Genomic DNA, 19616 nt, shown 5'->3' with positions numbered 1-19616 from the left:
AAGGCTCCCTAACCATTTAGTTTGAACGAAGTAGCCAATTACAAGTGCCTGTCAGGCTTACTGGGCTTTAACTTGTAATGCTGAGAACACTCACAGTGTTTGGTGTTGATGAAGGATCGCTAGATTAGAAAGAGGTTTGACATATGGCGCAATCAATGGAACATTCACAACGTCTTTGAGAGACTTGTTATTGCTGTGCAACTGATTATTTCGACCACGGCTAATCACTCAACATCACACCTTGTGCACTAATGCCTCATACAGAATCTCGAGGATAGCTGAATTATGTCTGAATTGATAGAGTTGACTTGAAAGATAATATTTTGATATTCTCCCATCTGGCCAAAGATACCGCTGTTCCAAAGTTCGTTACAGCAAGAGTTTTGTGCCGTCAGCCGTCAGATCGTTAAATCGATGCTACATTGTAGTTGTGTACATAAATAAAGTGTCCTGTTATTTTCAAATTTGTTATTTTTTACCTCCCGCAAAGGGAGGTTATGTTATGCTTGAACACATGTAAATTTCAATATAATTTAGTACATACATTAACCATATCAAAACGTATATGTCCTCTAAAGTTTGTTGATGTAGGTTTACAGTTTTAATGAATAGTTTGTATCATTCAATATTTTCGGTAATTCCGAAGGCATGACATTATCACTGAAGGTCACTTTATCAACGTTATACAAAAAATAGTTATTTTACAATTAGAATCTACCGTGGCAGTTGGAGTGGGGTAGTTGTAAACGGAAACGTGATATATGGTAGAAGTAGGAAATTAGGCCTAGGATTGTGTTTGACGCTGATGAGTACAATTCTAGTGTTCTACTTCTACCATAGCTTCCTACTTATATCACATTTCCATTTACAACTACCCCACTCCAACTGCCATGGTAGATTCTTTTGTAAGATAACTATTTTTTGTTTTGTGATTTCGCCTGAATTCAACCAGTGCTTTTTTAGTTTAAGGTTTTTGTAAACCCGAAATCACATTTTTTTACCCAAAACGCAGACCAACTAGACACCCAAAGTAACATAACTACTAAATATCAAAGCAATTGGTTCTGTGGCTCTTGACTTTTAAGTAATTTCCAGAGAGAGAGAGAGAGAGAGAGAGAGAGAGAGAGAGAGAGAGAGAGAGAGAGAGAGAGAGAGAGAGAGAGAGAGAGAGAGAGAGAGAGAGAGAGAGAGAGAGAGAGAGAGAGAGAGAGAGAGAGAGAGAGAGAGAGAGAGAGACAGAGACAGAGACAGAGACAGAGAGAGAGAATAACTAAATATAACAGAACAGAAGGAAAGTGTACTTTGTACATGTACATTTAACTGTTTAATTTCATTATTGTTGAACAAATGTATTTTGAAGTTAACATCTGTTCATAATTATTCATTTCATTATTGCTGAAATATTAAGTTTGTTTTACTTAGACATGGTCGAATGCAATAAACCATACAAGCAAGGTGCCTATTCTTTCATGACATCGTTGACAACTGCTTTTAGAGAGTTATTTCTTAATAATCACAGGACATCAAATTCTAGATATTCTAATTTTTGTCATTCCTTCAACAGGTCTTCTGTGGAAGTCTTATAGTCACCTGTGAAAGAGAATAATGACATGAGTTGTAATCTCCATACAAGCTAAAAATATCACAAAACCATACCAAGTCAGTGATTTCATTGCACAAGCATTTAAAAGTATAACATAAATCTGATAATTTCTGATTGTTACCACATGATACAATATTCTTCAGCTAAATACAGGTTTAAAAAAACTTCACTTAAATTCACAAGATTGGTCAATACATGATAAAGTTCGTGGAGATTATTTTTGCTCCATATTACAATTATTTATAGCATCCATACAACCTATAACACCTACGTAAAGTGATTTCTGTATGTACCACAATCATTTATAGCATCTATATCAAGTACAACCCATAACACCAAAGTAAAGCATTTTCTGTATGTACCACAATCGTTTATATCATCTATATCAAGTGTAAAAGTATACTGTTTCATTTGGTAATACAACCTATAACACCAAACTAAAGTGATTTCTGTGGGTACCACAATTATTTATAGCATCCATATCAAGTGTACAAGTGTACTCTTTCATCATTTGCTAATTGACCACATTAGAAAGGCCACAAGCTGGGCTTGTAAATAAACCAATTGAAACAGTATACTTTTGCACTTGATATGAATGCTATAAACGGGTGTAGCACATAGAGAAAGTGCTTTACTTCAGTGTCACTAGTTGTAATATGAATGTTATGAATGAGTGTAGCACATAGAGAAAGTGCTTTACTTCAGTGTCACTAGTTGTAATATGAATGTTATAAATGAGTGTAGCACATAGAGAAAGTGCTTTACTTCAGTGTCACTAGTTGTAATATGAATGTTATGAATGAGTGTAGCACATAGAGAAAGTGCTTTACTTCAGTGTCACTAGTTGTAATATGAATGTTATAAATGAGTGTAGCACATAGAGAAAGTGCTTTACTTCAGTGTTACTAGTTGTAATATGAATGCTATGAATGAGTGTAGCACATAGAGAAAGTGCTTTACTTCAGTGTTACTAGTTGTAATATGAATGCTATGAATGAGTGTAGCACATAGAGAAAGTGCTTTACTTCAGTGTTACTCATTGTAATATGAATGCTATAAATGAGTGTAGTACATAGAGAAAGTGCTTGACTTCAGTGTTAGTCATTGTAAACAGTTACTATAGTATTCTACTTTCTGAATCAACTGTTCTAACAATGCAAGATGTTTTTTTAATGCCACAGAAGACATACATCAACATTAACATTGACACATACAAGAGTTCAGATTTTATGTAAATTTTTGTTCCATTTTCTCTGCCAATCACATATTTCCTTCAATTGGTATAAAGTATGTCAAAGGTCAAATCAATATCTTGAATTATGCAAATAAGTGTTATGTTTTGACAACCACGGCCATTTTGTTTTAATCTATGGTCAGTTCTTTGAGTTATATAGCACTAGCTACGGTACAGTTTTTTAAATGAATGCAGTAGGAGTACTGTAAAAATTACACCTTATGAAAGGAACTGATGAATTCACCACTCTAAGTCACTTAGAAAACATAAACATAAACAAAAGAAAACATATATCAATATGCCAAATCAAGATTAGAAAATTTAACAACTTTCAACATTACACATACAGATTATTAGAAAAAAGTGTTATTTGTATGGTTAAAAATGAAAAACCAAAAACATGGCATTCTTCTTACCGTCTTGACTTCAGTATATTCATGCAGTGAATACTCCCCTCTGTAGAGAAAGAAAGAAAGGGAGAGAATTGCTCAGTTTACCAGTTTTATAAATGAGGCAAAAATAACAAATCTTCAAATACATAAAGTGACATTTTTTGTTCTTGAGCTACTGCACAAATGGTGGATTTTCACCCAAAATATGACCACCAGTCACGAAGAAGTGTGTGTGTGTATGTGTGTGTGTGTGTGTGCGGGGGGGGGGGGAAGACTCAGAGACAGGATTTGAAAGAAATTAATCACATCTATGTACAATATACAAGAAATGGCTTGATTTTGCTAATTGACGGTGAAGGTTAGGGTCATGAAATAGTGGTCAAGATCCTATAAGAAAAATTACCCCTGATAACACAGGAGTGGACACTTGAATGATGTCTATATGCCTTATACGGTTCCAAATACAGCTGTCATTCAGACATCAGCACCAATCATGTGTACATTATCCCTTGTTCTTTAGTATCTGTGCACAAGATTTTGAAAAGGGTCACTCATAAATACAACAAAGTGTCTGCAATATTCATGAATTTAGCTTGAGGTTGAAAACTGACCCTGAAGGTCATGGTCAAGGTCATATTTAAATATTTTCAAAGAAATCTCTTTGGAGTCTCTGTGCACTATACTGTGTGAGTTATGTAGACAGAAGACAATCAGTCACCTAGCCTGTACATTTTCTAAAATGTGGCAACACATATTGGCAACTATGTTATTGTAGCGGTATTTGCATGAATAAATTATTCAGTTTTAAGTAATCTGAAATGCATTATTCGTCATGTAAGGTTTATAGTTACTGAACAAGAGACTTGGGAAGTTACACACAAAAATTATCATCATGATAATAGACGTTTCCAGACTGCAAACAGGAAATTGAGAATACAGCGCCCTCGCTCAAATTGGGGGTATCATCACCTCAGAGTAACATTTGTTGAGAGCTTTGTCCCTTGGTATTCTGGTGAAGTGTAAATCAGGGATGTTTTTCGTATTGTTCAGATATCGAGGAAACAGCAGGACTGTGTCTATGATTAACTGAGTAACCTATACCATGTATACCCCCAAGGTACACACAGACAGGAAGTAGAGCGTCACCATGGCAAATTTTGGAAAGGCCTATCAATGCTTACAATTCACGGCCATTACCAGACAATTGTCTTGAATTTGAAAATCTGGTGTACTGGGCCAAATATCTTTGAAAGTGGAAAACAAATACAATAATGAAACCAAATGAAGGAAGGTAGTCTTTTCAGTCTCTATGTTGGACCTGGGATATTGTGAAAATGTTATCTATTTCAAACAATTAGCTGCTGCTAGAATTCAAAGTGATAAAGGTAACGAAAGTGATATGCTACTGTATCAGGCAATCTTTGTGCTAGGTTTGAATAAAATCTGTATGTCTATGTCAGAGATATGATATGGGACAAGCATGCACAGCTGGAAAGAAAAAACAGATTAACCCATTCCTAGACTCAGAGTCTCCTAAAGCACATACAATTCAAGCTAATAGTTGTAGTACTTACAATTCACGGCCATTACCAGACATCTTGAAACCACCAAATGCTCCCTGAACAGGAACAATACCCCAGATGTTAACCCTGCAATAAAATTTTTTTTAAAGTTCGTGACTTTCAATGAAGGACATTCAAACCTATGAGTACTCTTAATTATCTGATACCAAGATACAACTGTTCAATAGAATTATCAACATAACTATGAGTGGAAAATCTATTATTACCATACAGTTCCAGCCTGGATGCTGTTAGCAATGGACAGTGCTTTGTCAATATCCTGTGTTATCACTCCAGCAGCCAAACCATATGTTGTAGCATTGGCTCTCTCAACGGCTTCTTCAATTGTCTTGAATTTAAATATCTGCTTGACTGGACCAAAGATCTAATGAAAACAACAAATGTATTACTTTGCCACCTGATGTAGCAATATCTATAGAGTTTCTCTTCCAACTTCTAGGACTAGACTAGAGCCATAGTCTTTGATTATCAAACATCACACTTTGACCACACACTGATATCGGTCAACTTTGCACCTATTTCAGTATTATCAAGTGTGAAAGGGGAAATATAGGTATTTTCATAAACTTTGTGGGGTTCTTGAGAGTCATTTCAGGATTGAATGTCACATAAATTTGGTGCAATTGCCAAGGAACACCAATTTGAATCTGTTCTACATTCAATGTTCTGTGCATGTCTTTGTCTTAGCTGTGTTCCAAAGTAGCCTCATGTGAGTCAGCAGACATGTATGCATATTAGATGAACAATCAAGTCATGACTCCTAAGTGCTTATTACCTTCAAATAGTCATGAATATTTATTTATCTTTGGAGTTATAAAGTAAACAATAAGTATATAATCCTTTTTGAATTCACCTCTTCTTTGGCGATGCGCATGTCATCTTTGACATCAGAGAAGACAGTATTCTGGATAAAGTACCCTTTGTCTCCAACACGACCACCTCCACATTCTAATTTAGCGCCCTCTTTCTTGCCACTCTCAATCAGGGCCATGACCCTATCAAATTGCAGCTCACTGACCTAAAACAATGGATAATCAAAGTAATTAATTATGATGTAATGCATATCTTGTTGAATGAGAGAAAGTACAACAAATTTAGTTTAGTGAACATAGAACTTAAATGACATTGGAAAGTTTATTCTTTAGCTTATATCATTAAACTACCTTAGTAATAACAAGCCTTCATAGAAGACATAGCCCCCTCCAACTGGTTTGTTGTTAAAGGTGCTGAAACTGGAATGGTGTTTCTAGATACAAAACTTCGTCATTTATTGAAAAATTTGCTATTTGACATTGAACATGGAGGTCGAATTCAAAGGTCAAGGTATAAAAAGAAAGCTTACTTTTGATAATCCAAGTATAGACACTTAAAATGAAGTCTTTGTGTATTCAACTTCTTGAGTTATCGTAGGAAGACAGATTTCAGTTGTTTTGAATTGAAAATCTTTATCAAGGTCAAAGGTCAATCTTTCATTAGACCGATACAATTGGTAATGTGGGGGTAGACATTTGAATGGAGTCTGTATGTGTCAAACATTTGGATATAAGAGGTAAGATGTGCTTTTTTTTATTAGAAATATGGCCACAAATTTGATATTAGCCCCTCCAGGCAGTGCCCATGGGGGGGGGGGGGAGGGAGGGAGGGGGGGGGGCTCAGTATGGGAAGGTGTTTCCTTGTGAACTTAACTTTATTAGTAATTGTTCAGTTGATCATACACAAAATTGTCATTTGAAAGGCACTCTTGAGTGAAGTCGAAAAATGTCAGCTATACAAACCTGTGGACCAGATTGGTTATTAGCATCAAAGGGGTCACCAACGGTACGTTTGTTGGCTCGTTCAATGGCTTTTTTCACATACTCATCATAGATGTCTTCATGTACAAATGTTCGTGATCCAGCACAACACACTTGACCCATGTTTGCGAAAATAGCCTCATGACCAATACTGACAGCATAGTCAACTGTAAGACAAAGAGTAATCAGAGGTGAACAAAGTACTCCCTTGGGTTAGTTTCTAAATATAAGGCCTTTCTTCATGACCAATACTGACAGCATAGTCAACTGTAAGACAAAGAGTAATCAGAGGTGAACAAAGTACTCCCTTGGGTTAGTTTCTAAATATAAGGCCTTTCTTCATGACCAATACTGACAGTATAGTCAACTGTAAGACAAAGAGTAATCAGAGGCTGTGCATTTCAGATAATCTGAGGAGAAATAGACAATGACTTGTTGTTTTACTGTCTCTGATTATTTCAATAAATATAAAAACTAGTGCAAACAATTCATTCTTACATCTTTAATACCATGTTTATAGTGAAGTGTGAACTGCTGAGTTTACTGAGCAGCATAGTTCATATGACTCACTCGAAGATTACCTTCAGAATATTATCAAATGTCACTGGCAAGCTATCCGATAGACTTGTCTTGGTGTTACTTTCAGTGAAGTCTATCATCTTTTAAAAACTTTACCATGTATCGTACAAATTTATCAAATAACAAGTTTGAAGCACTTTAATATGCATTGATGATAAACATGATAAAACTTCAAATGCTGAATACTCACTATCAGCATCAGCAAACACAATTAAGGGACTCTTCCCACCAAGTTCAAGTGTCACTCGTTTTAAGTTGGATTTACCGGATGCTTGTTGGATCAACCGACCAGTCTGTAAAAGCAACGTTTACCACAACATATATACAAAGATTTCACAACCATTACAATTCAATGAATTTGTAAGATTTAAACAAAGTTTTCAGGTTTTATTCAACAAGACATGTGGTTAATTCTAACATTTCGGGTAACTATGGTTTCAGATTTAGTCACAATTATGTCATAAATTCTGATAATTGATCATTAAAATACTATGGTTGTATCATTATCAAATTTATCCAGCAGGTGAGAATGCTTGTAAACTCATTAGAAGTCAAATTGTGAAGTCTTAGTAATTGTGAAGTCTTAGTCATTTCAATGGTTAAGTTTCTTAAGTGTCACAAATTGTGAAGTCTTAGTCATTTCAATGGTTGAGTTTCTTAAGTGTCACAAATTGTGAAGTCTTAGTCATTTCAATGGTTGAGTTTCTTAAGTGTCACAAATTGTGAAGTCTTAGTCATTTCAATGGTTGAGTTTCTTAAGTGTCACAAATTGTGAAGTCTTAGTCATTTCAATGGTTGAGTTTCTTAAGTGTCACAAATTGTGAAGTCTTAGTCATTTCAATGGTTGAGTTTCTTAAGTGTCACAAATTGTGAAGTCTTAGTCATTTCAATGGTTGAGTTTCTTAAGTGTCACAAATTGTGAAGTCTTAGTCATTTCAATGGTTGAGTTTCTTAAGTGTCACAAATTGTGAAGTCTTAGTCATTTCAATGGTTGAGTTTCTTAAGTGTCACAAATTGTGAAGTCTTAGTCATTTCAATGGTTGAGTTTCTTAAGTGTCACAAATTGTGAAGTCTTAGTCATTTCAATGGTTGAGTTTCTTAAGTGTCACAAATTGTGAAGTCTTAGTCATTTCAATGGTTGAGTTTCTTAAGTGTCACAAATTGTGAAGTCTTAGTCATTTCAATGGTTGAGTTTCTTAAGTGTCACAAATTGTGAAGTCTTAGTCATTTCAATGGTTGAGTTTCTTAAGTGTCACAAATTGTGAAGTCTTAGTCATTTCAATGGTTGAGTTTCTTAAGTGTCACAAATTGTGAAGTCTTAGTCATTTCAATGGTTGAGTTTCTTAAGTGTCACAAATTGTGAAGTCTTAGTCATTTCAATGGTTGAGTTTCTTAAGTGTCACAAATTGTGAAGTCTTAGTCATTTCAATGGTTGAGTTTCTTAAGTGTCACAAATTGTGAAGTCTTAGTCATTTCAATGGTTGAGTTTCTTAAGTGTCACAAATTGTGAAGTCTTAGTCATTTCAATGGTTGAGTTTCTTAAGTGTCACAAATTGTGAAGTCTTAGTCATTTCAATGGTTGAGTTTCTTAAGTGTCACAAATTGTGAAGTCTTAGTCATTTCAATGGTTGAGTTTCTTAAGTGTCACAAATTGTGAAGTCTTAGTCATTTCAATGGTTGAGTTTCTTAAGTGTCACAAATTGTGAAGTCTTAGTCATTTCAATGGTTGAGTTTCTTAAGTGTCACAAATTGTGAAGTCTTAGTCATTTCAATGGTTGAGTTTCTTAAGTGTCACAAATTGTGAAGTCTTAGTCATTTCAATGGTTGAGTTTCTTAAGTGTCACAAATTGTGAAGTCTTAGTCATTTCAATGGTTGAGTTTCTTAAGTGTCACAAATTGTGAAGTCTTAGTCATTTCAATGGTTGAGTTTCTTAAGTGTCACAAATTGTGAAGTCTTAGTCATTTCAATGGTTGAGTTTCTTAAGTGTCACAAATTGTGAAGTCTTAGTCATTTCAATGGTTGAGTTTCTTAAGTGTCACAAATTGTGAAGTCTTAGTCATTTCAATGGTTGAGTTTCTTAAGTGTCACAAATTGTGAAGTCTTAGTCATTTCAATGGTTGAGTTTCTTAAGTGTCACAAATTGTGAAGTCTTAGTCATTTCAATGGTTGAGTTTCTTAAGTGTCACAAATTGTGAAGTCTTAGTCATTTCAATGGTTAAGTTTCTTAAGTGTCACAAATTGTGAAGTCTTAGTCATTTCAATGGTTGAGTTTCTTAATTATTGCTTTTCTGAAGTCTCAAATATATTATTGGCCCAAAGATTTATTTTGTTGGTCCTTCCATTTCTCAGTGTAAGATGTTGTGGCTGAGAAGAAAATCATTCTTGATTAATGTCAAATCATCTTGTCTTGAAGTACAATCCCATTGCTCTGTTAACCATTAAGCTGGATCTGTTGATGTCTTCAAAGCATCCATCCAACTCTACTAAGAGACTTCTCTCTCTCTGTCGATCAAATACCAGTTATCTGGTCATTCAATATATTTATACAGAAATGTTCTTACCACTGTAGATCCAGTGAAAGCTACTTTATCGATGTCCATGTGTTCAGAGATGGCTGCACCAGCTGTAGGACCATAACCAGGTATGATGTTTACTACACCTGGTGGAAAACCAGCCTAAATGAAAGAACACAGGAATAATCTAAATACAAATGTGAAACTGAATCTGAAGCTAAATGGTATTTGAAGTATTGAAAGTATTCTGGTTTATAATCCAAGTAACAATGTGAAAGACATTATACATTATGTTCTTACCATTGTAGATCCAGTGAAGGCTACTTTATCAATGTCCATGTGTATGAATGTAAATGTAACCATTTTCAGCAACGTCATGGGATCAACATTTTTAGTTTTTCACAACATGAAGAGTTTATATTCCTACCTCTTTGATGAGTTTACCCAAATAAAGTGCTGTTAGTGGGGTTTGTTCTGCTGGTTTAATCACACATGTACATCCACAAGCCATGGCTGGTGCCAACTTCCAAATAAACATAACAAGTGGAAAATTCCAAGGAATTATCATGCCACACACTCCAACTGGTTCATGACGAGTGTAGCAGAAAAATGGCCCATCTAAACATAGCATTCAAAACCAGATGTAAACTGTAAGTGCTCCCTTAGGTTACTTTCTTAATAATAGTATCAATTTTTGACAAACAATTTTAAAGGCTATGGACAAAGTTCATCGAACATCTACATACTATAATTGGCCATGGTGAACTGTCTGTACACCATGGTTGACTATGGTCCAATATCTACATACTATAATTGGCCATGGTGAACTGTCTGTAGACCATGGTTGATTATGGTCAAATATCTACATACTATGATTGGCCATGGTGAACTGTATGTAGACCATGGTTGACTATGGTCAAATATCTACATACTATGATTGGCCATGGTGAACTGTCTGTAGACCATGGTTGACTATGGTCAAATATCTACATACTATAATTGGCCATGGTGAACTGTATGTAGACCATGGTTGACTATGGTCAAATATCTACATACAATGATTGGCCATGGTGAACTGTCTGTAGACCATGGTTGACTATGGTCAAATATCTACATACTATGATTGGCCATGGTGAACTGTCTGTAGACCATGGTTGATTATGGTCAAATATCTACATACTATGATTGGCTATGGTGAACTGTCTGTAGACCATGGTTGACTATGGTCAAATATCTACATACAATGATTGGCCATGGTGAACTGTCTGTAGACCATGGTTGATTATGGTCAAATATCTACATACTATAATTGGCCATGGTGAACTGTCTATAGACCATGGTTGACTATGGTCCAATATCTACATACTATGATTGGCCATGGTGAACTGTCTGTAGACTATGGTTGACTATGGTCAAATATCTACATACAATGATTGGCCATGGTGAACTGTCTGTAGACCATGGTTGACTATGGTCAAATATCTACATACAATGATTGGCCATGGTGAACTGTCTGTAGACCCTGGTTGACTATGGTCAAATATCTACATACTATAATTGGCCATGGTGAACTGTCTGTAGACCCTGGTTGACTATGGCCAAATATCTACATACTGTGATTGGTCATGGTGAACTGTCTGTAGACCATGGTTGACTATGTTCCAATATCTACATACTATGATTGGCCATGGTGAACTGTCTGTAGATCATGGTTGACTATGGTCCAATATCTACATACAATGATTGGCCATAGTGAACTGTCTGTAGACCATGGTTGACTATGGTCCAATATCTACATACAATGATTGGCCATGGTGAACTGTCTGTACACCATGGTTGACTATGTTCAAATATCTACATACTATGATTGGCCATGGTGAACTGTCTGTAGACCATGGTTGACTATGGTCCAATATCTACATACAATGATTGGCCATGGTGAACTGTCTGTAGACCATGGTTGACTATGGTCCAATATCTACATACAATGATTGGCCATGGTGAACTGTCTGTAGACCCTGGTTGACTATGGTCCAATATCTCCATACTATGATTGGCCATGGTGAACTGTCTATAGACCATGGTTGACTATGGTCAAATATCTACATACTATGATTGGCCATGGTGAACTGTCTGTAGACCATGGTTGACTATGGTCAAATATCTACATACTATAATTGGCCATGGTGAACTGTATGTAGACCATGGTTGACTATGGTCAAATATCTACATACAATGATTGGCCATGGTGAACTGTCTGTAGACCATGGTTGACTATGGTCAAATATCTACATACTATGATTGGCCATGGTGAACTGTCTGTAGACCATGGTTGATTATGGTCAAATATCTACATACTATGATTGGCTATGGTGAACTGTCTGTAGACCATGGTTGACTATGGTCAAATATCTACATACAATGATTGGCCATGGTGAACTGTCTGTAGACCATGGTTGATTATGGTCAAATATCTACATACTATAATTGGCCATGGTGAACTGTCTGTAGACCCTGGTTGACTATGGCCAAATATCTACATACTGTGATTGGTCATGGTGAACTGTCTGTAGACCATGGTTGACTATGTTCCAATATCTACATACTATGATTGGCCATGGTGAACTGTCTGTAGATCATGGTTGACTATGGTCCAATATCTACATACAATGATTGGCCATAGTGAACTGTCTGTAGACCATGGTTGACTATGGTCCAATATCTACATACAATGATTGGCCATGGTGAACTGTCTGTACACCATGGTTGACTATGTTCAAATATCTACATACTATGATTGGCCATGGTGAACTGTCTGTAGACCATGGTTGACTATGGTCCAATATCTACAATCAATGATTGGCCATGGTGAACTGTCTGTAGACCCTGGTTGACTATGGTCCAATATCTCCATACTATGATTGGCCATGGTGAACTGTCTATAGACCATGGTTGACTATGGTCAAATATCTACATACTATGATTGGCCATGGTGAACTGTCTGTAGACCATGGTTGACTATGGTCAAATATCTACATACTATAATTGGCCATTGTGAACTGTATGTAGACCATGGTTGACTATGGTCAAATATCTACATACAATGATTGGCCATGGTGAACTGTCTGTAGACCATGGTTGACTATGGTCAAATATCTACATACTATGATTGGCCATGGTGAACTGTCTGTAGACCATGGTTGATTATGGTCAAATATCTACATACTATGATTGGCTATGGTGAACTGTCTGTAGACCATGGTTGACTATGGTCAAATATCTACATACAATGATTGGCCATGGTGAACTGTCTGTAGACCATGGTTGATTATGGTCAAATATCTACATACTATAATTGGCCATGGTGAACTGTCTATAGACCATGGTTGACTATGGTCCAATATCTACATACTATGATTGGCCATGGTGAACTGTCTGTAGACTATGGTTGACTATGGTCAAATATCTACATACAATGATTGGCCATGGTGAACTGTCTGTAGACCATGGTTGACTATGGTCAAATATCTACATACAATGATTGGCCATGGTGAACTGTCTGTAGACCCTGGTTGACTATGGTCAAATATCTACATACTATAATTGGCCATGGTGAACTGTCTGTAGACCCTGGTTGACTATGGCCAAATATCTACATACTGTGATTGGTCATGGTGAACTGTCTGTAGACCATGGTTGACTATGTTCCAATATCTACATACTATGATTGGCCATGGTGAACTGTCTGTAGATCATGGTTGACTATGGTCCAATATCTACATACAATGATTGGCCATAGTGAACTGTCTGTAGACCATGGTTGACTATGGTCCAATATCTACATACAATGATTGGCCATGGTGAACTGTCTGTACACCATGGTTGACTATGTTCAAATATCTACATACTATGATTGGCCATGGTGAACTGTCTGTAGACCATGGTTGACTATGGTCCAATATCTACATACAATGATTGGCCATGGTGAACTGTCTGTAGACCCTGGTTGACTATGGTCCAATATCTCCATACTATGATTGGCCATGGTGAACTGTCTATAGACCATGGTTGACTATGGTCAAATATCTACATACTATGATTGGCCATAGTGAACTGTCTGTAGACCATGGTTGACTATGGTCAAATATCTACATACTATGATTGGCCATGGTGAACTGTCTGTAGACCATTGTTGACTATGGTCAAATATCTACATACTATGATTGGCCATGGTGAACCGTCTGTAGACCATGGTTGACTATGGTCAAATATCTACATACTATGATTGGCCATGGTGAACTGTCTGTAGACCATGGTTGACTATGGTCAAATATCTACATACTATGATTGGCCATGGTGAACTGTCTGTAGGCCATGGTTGACTATGGTCCAATATCTACATACTATGATTGGCCATGGTGAACTGTCTGTAGACTATGGTTGACTATGGTCAAATATCTACATACTATGATTGGCTATGGTGAACTGTCTATAGACCATGGTTGACTATGGTCAAATATCTACATACTATAATTGGCCATGGTGAACTGTCTGTAGACCATGGTTGACTATGGTCCAATATCTACATACTATGATTGGCCATGGTGAACTGTCTGTAGACCATGGTTGACTATGGTCCAATATCTACATACTATGATTGGCCATGGTGAACTGTCTGTAGACCATGGATGACTATGTTCAAATATCTACATACAATGATTGGCCATGGTGAACTGTCTGTAGACCATGGTTGACTATGGTCCAATATCTACATACTATGATTGGCCATGGTGAACTGTCTGTAGACCATGGTTGACTATGGTCAAATATCTACATACAATGATTGGCCATGGTGAACTGTCTGTAGACCATGGTTGACTATGGTCAAATATCTACATACTATGATTGGCCATGGTGAACTGTCTGTAGACCATGGTTGACTATGTTCAAATATCTACATACAATGATTGGCCATGGTGAACTGTCTATAGACCATGGTTGACTATGGTCAAATATCTACATACTATGATTGGCCATGGTGAACTGTCTGTAGACCCTGGTTGACTATGGTCAAATATCTACATACTATGATTGGCCATGGTGAACTGTCTATAGACCATGGTTGACTATGGTCAAATATCTACATACTATGATTGGCCATGGTGAACTGTCTGTAGACTATGGTTGACTATGGTCAAATATCTACATACTATGATTGGCCATGGTGAACTGTCTGTAGACTATGGTTGACTATGGTCAAATATCTACATACTATGATTGGCCATGGTGAACTGTCTGTACACCATGGTTGACTATGGTCAAATATCTACATACTATGATTGGCCATGGTGAACTGTCTGTAGACCATGGTTGACTATGGTCCAATATCTACATACTGTGATTGGCCATGGTGAAATGTCTGTAGACCATGGATGACTATGTTCAAATATCTACATACTATGATTGGCCATGGTGAACTCTCTGTACACCATGGTTGACTATGTTCAAATATCTACATACTATGATTGGCCATGGTGAACTGTCTGTAGACCATGGTTGACTATGGTCCAATATCTACATACAATGATTGGCCATGGTGAACTGTCTGTAGACCCTGGTTGACTATGGTCCAATATCTCCATACTATGATTGGCCATGGTGAACTGTCTATAGACCATGGTTGACTATGGTCAAATATCTACATACTATGATTGGCCATAGTGAACTGTCTGTAGACCATGGTTGACTATGGTCAAATATCTACATACTATGATTGGCCATGGTGAACTGTCTGTAGACCATTGTTGACTATGGTCAAATATCTACATACTATGATTGGCCATGGTGAACCGTCTGTAGACCATGGTTGACTATGGTCAAATATCTCCATACTATGATTGGCCATGGTGAACTGTCTATAGACCATGGTTGACTATGGTCAAATATCTACATACTATGATTGGCCATAGTGAACTGTCTGTAGACCATGGTTGACTATGGTCAAATATCTACATACTATGATTGGCCATGGTGAACTGTCTGTAGACCATTGTTGACTATGGTCAAATATCTACATACTATGATTGGCCATGGTGAACCGTCTGTAGACCATGGTTGACTATGGTCAAATATCTACATACTATGATTGGCCATGGTGAACTGTCTGTAGACCATGGTTGACTATGGTCAAATATCTACATACTATGATTGGCCATGGTGAACTGTCTGTAGGCCATGGTTGACTATGGTCCAATATCTACATACTATGATTGGCCATGGTGAACTGTCTGTAGACTATGGTTGACTATGGTCAAATATCTACATACTATGATTGGCTATGGTGAACTGTCTATAGACCATGGTTGACTATGGTCAAATATCTACATACTATAATTGGCCATGGTGAACTGTCTGTAGACCATGGTTGACTATGGTCCAATATCTACATACTATGATTGGCCATGGTGAACTGTCTGTAGACCATGGTTGACTATGGTCCAATATCTACATACTATGATTGGCCATGGTGAACTGTCTGTAGACCATGGATGACTATGTTCAAATATCTACATACAATGATTGGCCATGGTGAACTGTCTGTAGACCATGGTTGACTATGGTCCAATATCTACATACTATGATTGGCCATGGTGAACTGTCTGTAGACCATGGTTGACTATGGTCAAATATCTACATACAATGATTGGCCATGGTGAACTGTCTGTAGACCATGGTTGACTATGGTCAAATATCTACATACTATGATTGGCCATGGTGAACTGTCTGTAGACCATGGTTGACTATGTTCAAATATCTACATACAATGATTGGCCATGGTGAACTGTCTATAGACCATGGTTGACTATGGTCAAATATCTACATACTATGATTGGCCATGGTGAACTGTCTGTAGACCCTGGTTGACTATGGTCAAATATCTACATACTATGATTGGCCATGGTGAACTGTCTATAGACCATGGTTGACTATGGTCAAATATCTACATACTATGATTGGCCATGGTGAACTGTCTGTAGACTATGGTTGACTATGGTCAAATATCTACATACTATGATTGGCCATGGTGAACTGTCTGTAGACTATGGTTGACTATGGTCAAATATCTACATACTATGATTGGCCATGGTGAACTGTCTGTACACCATGGTTGACTATGGTCAAATATCTACATACTATGATTGGCCATGGTGAACTGTCTGTAGACCATGGTTGACTATGGTCCAATATCTACATACTGTGATTGGCCATGGTGAAATGTCTGTAGACCATGGATGACTATGTTCAAATAACTACATACTATGATTGGCCATGGTGAACTCTCTGTACACCATGGTTGACTATGTTCAAATATCTACATACTATGATTGGCCATGGTGAACTGTCTGTAGACCATGGTTGACTATGGTCCAATATCTACATACAATGATTGGCCATGGTGAACTGTCTGTAGACCCTGGTTGACTATGGTCCAATATCTCCATACTATGATTGGCCATGGTGAACTGTCTATAGACCATGGTTGACTATGGTCAAATATCTACATACTATGATTGGCCATAGTGAACTGTCTGTAGACCATGGTTGACTATGGTCAAATATCTACATACTATGATTGGCCATGGTGAACTGTCTGTAGACCATTGTTGACTATGGTCAAATATCTACATACTATGATTGGCCATGGTGAACTGTCTGTAGACCATGGTTGACTATGGTCAAATATCTACATACTATGATTGGCCATGGTGAACTGTCTGTAGACCATGGTTGACTATGGTCAAATATCTACATACTATGATTGGCCATGGTGAACTGTCTGTAGGCCATGGTTGACTATGGTCCAATATCTACATACTATGATTGGCCATGGTGAACTGTCTGTAGACTATGGTTGACTATGGTCAAATATCTACATACTATGATTGGCTATGGTGAACTGTCTATAGACCATGGTTGACTATGGTCAAATATCTACATACTATAATTGGCCATGGTGAACTGTCTGTAGACCATGGTTGACTATGGTCCAATATCTACATACTATGATTGGCCATGGTGAACTGTCTGTAGACCATGGTTGACTATGGTCCAATATCTACATACTATGATTGGCCATGGTGAACTGTCTGTAGACCCTGGTTGACTATGGTCAAATATCTACATACTATGATTGGCCATGGTGAACTGTCTATAGACCATGGTTGACTATGGTCAAATATCTACATACTATGATTGGCCATGGTGAACTGTCTGTAGACTATGGTTGACTATGGTCAAATATCTACATACTATGATTGGCCATGGTGAACTGTCTGTAGACTATGGTTGACTATGGTCAAATATCTACATACTATGATTGGCCATGGTGAACTGTCTGTACACCATGGTTGACTATCGTCAAATATCTACATACTATGATTGGCCATGGTGAACTGTCTGTAGACCATGGTTGACTATGGTCCAATATCTACATACTGTGATTGGCCATGGTGAAATGTCTGTAGACCATGGATGACTATGTTCAAATATCTACATACTATGATTGGCCATGGTGAACTCTCTGTACACCATGGTTGACTATGTTCAAATATCTACATACTATGATTGGCCATGGTGAACTGTCTGTAGACCATGGTTGACTATGGTCCAATATCTACATACAATGATTGGCCATGGTGAACTGTCTGTAGACCCTGGTTGACTATGGTCCAATATCTCCATACTATGATTGGCCATGGTGAACTGTCTATAGACCATGGTTGACTATGGTCAAATATCTACATACTATGATTGGCCATAGTGAACTGTCTGTAGACCATGGTTGACTATGGTCAAATATCTACATACTATGATTGGCCATGGTGAACTGTCTGTAGACCATTGTTGACTATGGTCAAATATCTACATACTATGATTGGCCATGGTGAACCGTCTGTAGACCATGGTTGACTATGGTCAAATATCTACATACTATGATTGGCCATGGTGAACTGTCTGTAGACCATGGTTGACTATGGTCCAATATCTACATACTATGATTGGCCATGGTGAACTGTCTGTAGGCCATGGTTGACTATGGTCCAATATCTACATACTATGATTGGCCATGGTGAACTGTCTGTAGGCCATGGTTGACTATGGTCCAATATCTACATACTATGATTGGCCATGGTGAACTGTCTGTAGACTATGGTTGACTATGGTCAAATATCTACATACTATGATTGGCTATGGTGAACTGTCTATAGACCATGGTTGACTATGGTCAAATATCTACATACTATAATTGGCCATGGTGAACTGTCTGTAGACCATGGTTGACTATGGTCCAATATCTACATACTATGATTGGCCATGGTGAACTGTCTGTAGACCATGGTTGACTATGGTCCAATATCTACATACTATGATTGGCCATGGTGAACTGTCTGTAGACCATGGATGACTATGTTCAAATATCTACATACAATGATTGGCCATGGTGAACTGTCTGTAGACCATGGTTGACTATGGTCCAATATCTACATACTATGATTGGCCATGGTGAACTGTCTGTAGACCATGGTTGACTATGGTCAAATATCTACATACAATGATTGGCCATGGTGAACTGTCTGTAGACCATGGTTGACTATGGTCAAATATCTACATACTATGATTGGCCATGGTGAACTGTCTGTAGACCATGGTTGACTATGTTCAAATATCTACATACAATGATTGGCCATGGTGAACTGTCTATAGACCATGGTTGACTATGGTCAAATATCTACATACTATGATTGGCCATGGTGAACTGTCTGTAGACCCTGGTTGACTATGGTCAAATATCTACATACTATGATTGGCCATGGTGAACTGTCTATAGACCATGGTTGACTATGGTCAAATATCTAC

At 37.3% G+C, this 19616-nt stretch overlaps 1 protein-coding gene across 1 annotated transcript in view; it reads right to left on the bottom strand.

Annotated features, from left to right (window-relative positions):
• Positions 1 to 1557: 1557 nt before the first annotated feature.
• Positions 1558 to 19616, bottom strand: part of LOC144443254 (aldehyde dehydrogenase 1A1-like) — a 30052-nt gene continuing 11993 nt past the window's right edge. Inside the window, exons 5-13 of the mRNA XM_078132683.1 lie at positions 10126 to 10316; positions 9747 to 9860; positions 7375 to 7477; positions 6588 to 6772; positions 5666 to 5830; positions 5019 to 5176; positions 4804 to 4878; positions 3254 to 3293; positions 1558 to 1590 (exon numbers count right to left, since the gene is read on the bottom strand). Of these exons, the coding sequence (XP_077988809.1) occupies positions 1558 to 1590; positions 3254 to 3293; positions 4804 to 4878; positions 5019 to 5176; positions 5666 to 5830; positions 6588 to 6772; positions 7375 to 7477; positions 9747 to 9860; positions 10126 to 10316 (1064 nt within the window). The remainder of the gene's footprint in view (positions 1591 to 3253; positions 3294 to 4803; positions 4879 to 5018; positions 5177 to 5665; positions 5831 to 6587; positions 6773 to 7374; positions 7478 to 9746; positions 9861 to 10125; positions 10317 to 19616) is intronic.

Source organism: Glandiceps talaboti, chromosome 12 (genome assembly GCF_964340395.1).
Source record: "Glandiceps talaboti chromosome 12, keGlaTala1.1, whole genome shotgun sequence".
NCBI classification, from domain to species: domain Eukaryota; kingdom Metazoa; phylum Hemichordata; class Enteropneusta; family Spengelidae; genus Glandiceps; species Glandiceps talaboti.
The sequence above is the reverse complement of the archived record's forward strand: the minus strand, read 5'-3'. Positions and strand labels throughout refer to the sequence as shown.